This window comes from Macrobrachium nipponense, chromosome 20, assembly GCF_015104395.2.
Source record: "Macrobrachium nipponense isolate FS-2020 chromosome 20, ASM1510439v2, whole genome shotgun sequence".
Classification (NCBI taxonomy): domain Eukaryota; kingdom Metazoa; phylum Arthropoda; class Malacostraca; order Decapoda; family Palaemonidae; genus Macrobrachium; species Macrobrachium nipponense.
Window position 1 is genome coordinate 74058980 of NC_061089.1, and position 7219 is coordinate 74066198.

At 35.3% G+C, this 7219-nt stretch overlaps 1 protein-coding gene across 1 annotated transcript in view; it reads right to left on the bottom strand.

Moving 5' to 3' along the window:
• Positions 1 to 643: 643 nt before the first annotated feature.
• The window catches only part of LOC135220557 (zinc finger protein 526-like), a 43000-nt gene continuing 36424 nt past the window's right edge, over positions 644 to 7219 (bottom strand). The window contains exon 3 of the mRNA XM_064257778.1: positions 644 to 748. Within this exon, the coding sequence (XP_064113848.1) occupies positions 644 to 748 (105 nt within the window). The remainder of the gene's footprint in view (positions 749 to 7219) is intronic.

Below are 7219 nucleotides of genomic sequence, written 5' to 3' on the forward strand. Positions count from 1 at the left end.
ATATGCTCATGACTTGTTTTTATCCAATTGTGTGGATTTAGAATGTTATTAATCAGTTTAGATTCATGAATTTTACTTTTTTGTTACTAAGTTACTACTAATAACTTTTTTTTTCAGATGAGCACATGTGAGCATCGTAAAGAATAAGTTATAGATCTGTGATGACGTACTCTTGATGACTTGCATGAACGTATGTGACGCGTACTATTTGTAAATTATCCGAAACCTTTCATTTTTGACAAAAGGTTATTTAGAGTCGACAGTATGAAGGCCATTATATATTAGTTAATGACATTTTGAATCTCATTGACTATTTCATAGAAATTTTATCAGTCCTATGTAGTAAATTTTGATTTTTGAATTTTGGTATTCATGTGACTAGCAAAGTTCAAAGGTTAAAAATCGCGAATGGTCTGGATGTCCTGTTTCGAATTTTGATTATCACTTACCTAGGGATAAAATTGTATAAAACTGTCTTATGTATCAACTAGCACTAGTTTTAGTAAATTATCATCATCAATGCAAAATTTTAGCCCTTCTTTCTACTAGAATCAAATGAGATGAAAGCTGGACAGCACACTACAACTAAATTTCATGGTGGTAAGTTTCATTTAGTAGCGAAATCACCCTGAGAAAAGAGTATCTAATCTCCTTTTTCTTCTTCTTCTTCTTCTTCTTCTTCTTCTTCTTCTTCTTCTTCTTCTTCTTCTTCTACCAAGTACTGTCGTTCCTCAGTCAGAACATTTTCCTGGAATTTGAAAGTCACAGTTTCAAGTTAAATTGTAAGTAACTTCTCTCTCTCTCTCTCTCTCTCTCTCTCTCTCTCTCTCTCTCTCTCTCTCTCTCTCTCTCTCTGTCAATTGAATTCACGCATGTACGTAATACAGTGGATCCTCCTAAACCCTGCTCATAAAATCAATTATCAGAACGTGTGATATATTCGTGTATTGTTTATCATTTTGCCTCGTAATTATGGTGTGTGAGTGTTATTGTTATCATATTCACTTACTACTCCATTCAGAAATGTTTATTACGTTTATATAGTGCGTCAGCTGTGCAAATTATTATATGGTTTTTTAAACTATTATTATTATTATATAATTATTATTATTGATACTATTATTATTATTATATTATTATTATTTTACACGCTATTGCCCTCAGAGATGATCTCTTCCCTTATTATTAAATGTATTATTATTATTATAATTATTATTATTATTATTATTATTATTATTAATAATTTTACAACGACATTGCCCTCAGAGATGATCTTTTCCCTAATTATTATAAGGTTTATATTTATTATTATTATTAATTATTATTATTATCATATTTGCTTTTTTGTTTGGGATTTTAAGGCTATTGTTCATGTTTTGTATTATTGTGTACGAATAAGTAACTGAATAATATATTTGTTTGTCTTACATTTGTCCAGCTCGTCGTGTTGGAGGCTGAAGCTTAGAGAGAGAGAGAGAGAGAGAGAGAGAGAGAGAATTTTAAGCTTAATATTCATGTTTTTATACTATACGGTTAAATATCTGATTAATCCTTTACATTTACGCCCAGTTCATCTTTATGGAAGTTGAAGCTGTGTGAGAGAGAGAGAGAGAGAGAGAGAGAGAGAGAGAGAGAGAGAGAGAGAGAGAGAATTCGCTTTGTCATGGTCGTAGGAAGGGGAGTATGAAAGTGATAGAGATGATTATTGGGTAAAGGTGTCGAAGTACAATTCGAATTTATCAGAACGAAAGATAATTTTTCGTCTGCTTGTTTTTTATTGTTGTTGTAATTGATGATATTGTTGTTGTTGTATTTCATCGTAAAAGAGACATGAATCTTGTAACTTGACCTTCAGTGACGGATGAAGGCGTTTCGTTAACTTTTAATTAATAAGATACTTTGAACATAAAGATAAAACATAGTTTTTACGCACTCGTTTTCCGTATTTCTTTTATTTCGTTTTGAATGCGCATTTTAATCCCCGAAAAGTGTAATTTATGATTTGTAAGAGTTACTTCATGTAGATGCTCTCTTGATGACGTGTGTATTATTAAGTTCATGTTACAAGGGTTTTGTAGAAGCCATTGCTCTTTCTTAGTAAAATCATATGTCTTTGGTTTTTTTTATTCATATTTTTATTTATTGTTAGAGTTAGTAAGAACAACAATTGCTTATTTTTATTGCCGTTATTTTTTCAAGCTGTTATTAGTGTTGTTGCTGTTTTGTTTTCATTATTATGTTTTTTTATTCATATTTTTATTTATTGTTATAGTAGTAAGAACAACAGTTCCTTATTTTTTATTGCCGTTATTATTTCGAAGCTCTTATTAATGTCGTTGCTGTGTTATTTTTATTATTATTATTATTATTATTATTATTATTATTATTATTATTATTATTATTATGACATTATTTTTATTGGTTCACCGAGAGAGTCTTAATAGAAGGAACAGATAATGATGGATGATGGAAATGTTACGACACGTTTGGGGATGATTAACTTAAATGAATTTTTACATTATATAATCAGAGGATGTCAGCTTGCCATCCTTTTCCTGTTCTGTTGCGAATTTTTTATAAATATTATACATAATTGTGGCAGCTTATACTTTAATATTAGGAAGAATATTTTTCCATTATATTAGTATTTGCTTATATTTTTCAAATTCACTGTCGAATTATCCAGCAAATTAGACTCTTGTTTGGATGTAATGAAATACAGGATTCGTCATTGTTATCATAATTCTGTATTTCTTTTATGTATGCATAAATATTTAGCGCAAAATGAACGATAGCAATTCACCAAATTAGGTGTTTGATAATACTCGTTACTTTTAAAATTTAGGAACCTGTTGTTTTTAAGACGCAGTTACGAGCTGGACGTTGCTTTTATGCGTAAAATCTGTAAATCTTGTTCCAGTTCTTTCGGCATTTCCTAATTGAGTTTGTAAGAAGATATGTTATTTTCTTTCGGTTGGATAGATAGAAGTTTCACACTCTCGACGGAGTTACGGAAGTTCAACGGTAACAAAGCCGTTGGTCCCGTTGCTGAATAACCACTGGTTCCATGCAACTTAAAAACATCATACAAACAAACAATATAGATCTTGCTTTTATGGGTACAATCTATAGATCCTGCTTGTATAGGTAAAATCTATAGATCCTGCTTGTTTAGGTAAAATCTGTAGATCTTGCTTTTATGGGTACAATCTATAGATCTGCTTTTATGGGTACAATCTATAGATCTTGCTTTTATGGGTACAATCTATAGATCTTGCTTTTATGGGTACAATCTATAGATCTTGCTTTTATGGGTAAAATCTATAGATCTTGCTTTTATGGTTAAAAATCTTTAGATTTTGCTTTTATGGTTAAAATCTATAGATCTTGCTTTTATGGGTAAAATCTATAGATCTTGCTTGTATGGGTAAAATCTATAGATCTTGCTTTTATGGTTGAAAATCTATAGATCTTGCTTTTTTGGGTAAAATCTTTAGATATATTTTAATTTTGTTGATGCATTCAGAAGATAGAGAGCTTATATTACCAATTTCGAATTGTAGCAAAAGAAGAAGTCAGAAGGTTAATCTCCAAATTACCAGAAGTCAATACGAATACCTCACAGCGGCGCCAAAATCGTCTCCTGTGTTAGAACTACTTAACATCAAGTTGTTAAGTATTACTTCGCGTGATTCATTCCCACTTTAACGGTACGCCAATAAAATTATTGTCAAATCACGTACAATGTGGCCCAAATGGAACACGTAGTACTTGTGGCTTAATCCCACTTAATTCCATAATCAAGTGATTGCTTTGCCGTACGAAAATAACATTATTAACATTTGGTCTGGCTTCCATCTGCATGAGAGAGAGGAGAGAGAGAGAGAGAAGAGAGAGAGAGAGAGAGAGAGAGAGAGCTAATCAACTTGAGTAGCTTTATCATCATCGCTGTAGTCATTTCTGACCCGCAAAGCGCAGCGGGGTGAGATCAGGACAGAATTGTGACGAGAGATTTTGATTGATAACTAAATTCTGAAATTGTGGAGGGGTAATATACTGTTATCATCCTTTTCACGGTTACATCGTCCTCCTAAACCCATACCCTCCTCCTCCCCGCCCTCTTAAAAACGCCTCCCTCCTATCCTACCCCACTATACTCCTACCCTGTAACTTCCCACCTTGGCAGAGTCAAGTTTTAACGGATGATGATGATAATGAAGGGGTTTCTACCATCTGATGACGGGCATATTGCATGGCGATTGATTTTGACTTTTTTTTTTTTTTTTTTTTTTTTTTTGGTAAGGTCGCCGGGCCGTCATAAGTAAGGGTTAGGGACAGATGTTTTTCGGCTGTGTAAAAGCTGTTTTTTAACGAAAACTTGCGTTCGTTTGTTCATGCGGTTTTGTGAGAAAAGAGTGGGAGATAATGAGAGGAGGCGTTGCTGCGAGGGCATATTATAAACTGCCTGCTTTCCGTTGTCTTACAATGTGGTCAATTGTTGGACAATTTTAATTTAAATTTCAGCGCAGGGACGGGTACTAGTGCCGCCAGTGCACCTCACGTGATGCACTGTAGACATTACGTCTTTTTGGCCCCCAATTGCATCCTTTACTTTTTATCCTTTTACTTAACCTCCGTTCCCGCTTCCTTTCCTCATTTTAGTTCCACACTGGAGGAATGGGTTGCGTACTCGAATACCAATCTGGTAGCCCGAGTTCGCTCCCGGCTGGTGCCATTGCGGAATCAGAGGGAATTTATTTCTGGTGATTAGAAATTTATTTCTCGATATAATGTGGTTCGGATCCCACAATAAGCTGTAGGTCCCGTTGCTAAGTAACCAATTGGTTCCTACCCACGTAAAAAAAAAAAAGTCTAATCCTTCTGGCCAGCCTAGGACAGCTGCTAATCAGCTCAGTGGTCTGTTTAAAGTAAGATATACTTAACTTCTTCAGGTTTGCTGTCCAACTCCTCTGTTACTTCTTGATGGAACTGTAGGTCCCCCCCCCCCCCCCCCCCCCCCCCCCCCCCTCCCCTCCCCTCCCCCCCCCCCCCCCCCCCCCCCCCCCCCCCCCCCCTGTTCCACCGTTATATTCAAGTACTTTATCTCCTGGATCTCTTCGACAATGTGGAAGAGTTTAAAAGAAAGCTAGAGAAAATCATTAGGAGGACACTTAATGAACAGTAAAACCTGTTCCTACAGATACGTGAACACACGATGCCTCCTCTTAGGATGGACTAACAAGTCTTTGAGACATCTAAATCCTTGTAACTCTTATCTTGCTGTCCAAACTCTCCAGCTTCTGTTTTCACTGTCTGAAGCGTCGAATGACGGAAAGTGCCCCAGTGATTGACTTGACAGCCTACATTTCATAAACGCATCATATATATATATATATATATATATATATATATATACTCTATATATATATATATATATTATATATGTGTGTGTGTGTGTGTGTGTGTGTATATATATATATATATATACCAGACCATATAGAGCTAGTATTCTTAGAAACCAGACTGACTGATTAAAACAAAGGGCTGGTCCCTGGGCTGGCCCGAAGGATTAGATATTTTTCCTTGGCTAGGTACCAATTGGTTGCTTAGCAACGGGACCTACAGTTCGTTGTGGGATCCGAACCACGTCGAGAAATGAATTTCTATCACCAGAAATAAAAAATTCCTGTGATTCCTTGTTCTCAGAGCGGGGAATTGAACCTGGACCTTGAGATCGGTGTCGAGCATGTAACCGACTCGTCCAACGAGAAACTCATAAATCAGATGATTTGAATGGAAAATCCGCTGTGAAATTTTTATTTGCACTTGTTAAAGAATAGATTCGCTCTTTGTTTTCCTGGTGAAGTACAAAAACAACAGGAAAACAAACTAACTTTGTTGGCACTCATTTTTTTTACCATAAGTATTGCAATCAACAAGGCAGCATTTGCACGGCCATTTTTGTAGTCGTATATACTACAGCGCGTACGTTTCCTCTTTAGTTAATTGTCGGCGTAACTACCCTCTGAACAGAAAGCCTCACTCAGAAAATCAAAAATGGAATTAAAAGTAAAGCATGGCGCACCATTAGGCTAATTCGAAACTACTTTTATTTGATGTAGTCACACGAGTGCAGTCAGGGAATGTTTGCATAGTCTTTGGTCATTCCAGCCGAGGGGAATTAATATTGTAGATGTTCCCTCATGCCTTGTTTGCAAATGGAACCTTTCAGCGCATGTGATTCCCATATTCGAGGCCCATGCTGTGTAAGTACACGTGTCCCGATGAACTCATAGGTTTTGAGAGTATATTCACAAAACCCATTACTAGAATATTCCGTGTGATGTTAGCTTTGATGTCCATTGTCACTAGGCTTTCGATTACTTTTTTTATTATTAATTTTTTTCTTTGTGGAATTTTGGACTTAATTCTCATTTCTCTGTGGTTCACTTCCATCTAAGAATTTCCTTTAGCACTTACGGTAATTGACATTCGGTAGTTTGGAATGTTGGAATTTTGTTGGAATGTATAGTATTTCGTGTTAATTTATTCTATATGTTTTTGTGATCCTTTGAACATTGCAATATTGTAATATTTACTTGTCCAGGCCAATGTGGAGTCACGGAATCACGTTATGTGCAATGCGTCGCTAGTACTTCCAACCAACAAATATTCATGCAATTTTCTTTAACATCATAACCAGATAATGAACCTTCCCGCTCTCAACAAGACGTGATCCGACCTCCAGCTTACTCGGTTAAATGGAGCGTAGCGTTGTTTCATCAACGAAAATTAACGTAAATTCGCTACATTTTATTAGAAATAGATTTTCTGTACTGTTTAACATCCACATTTGTGATAAGTTATAGGATTGTGTTCAACATTCTAGGTAGGGTATATCGAGGGGTACATATTTTCTGTGCTAAAATTCGAAAATGTCTGAATCATTCCATCAGAATTCTTTCGCATCATTCGCTGAAGGGGTTTATTGTTGAGTATCGTTTCATATAAATCTTAATGGGTAATGGTTGATGCCACGAGTATTTGAGATAGATTCCGACTAAATACAGTTTTCATAAATCACCGATACCCAATTCTAGAAATTGTGAGGTAGATTCAATGCAAATGCGGGATTTTTTTCATGACCATTGATTCGTAAATTTGCAAATAAACTTTTTTTTATTAATATAGAGGGAACTGCAGAGTTTTTATTGTTCAG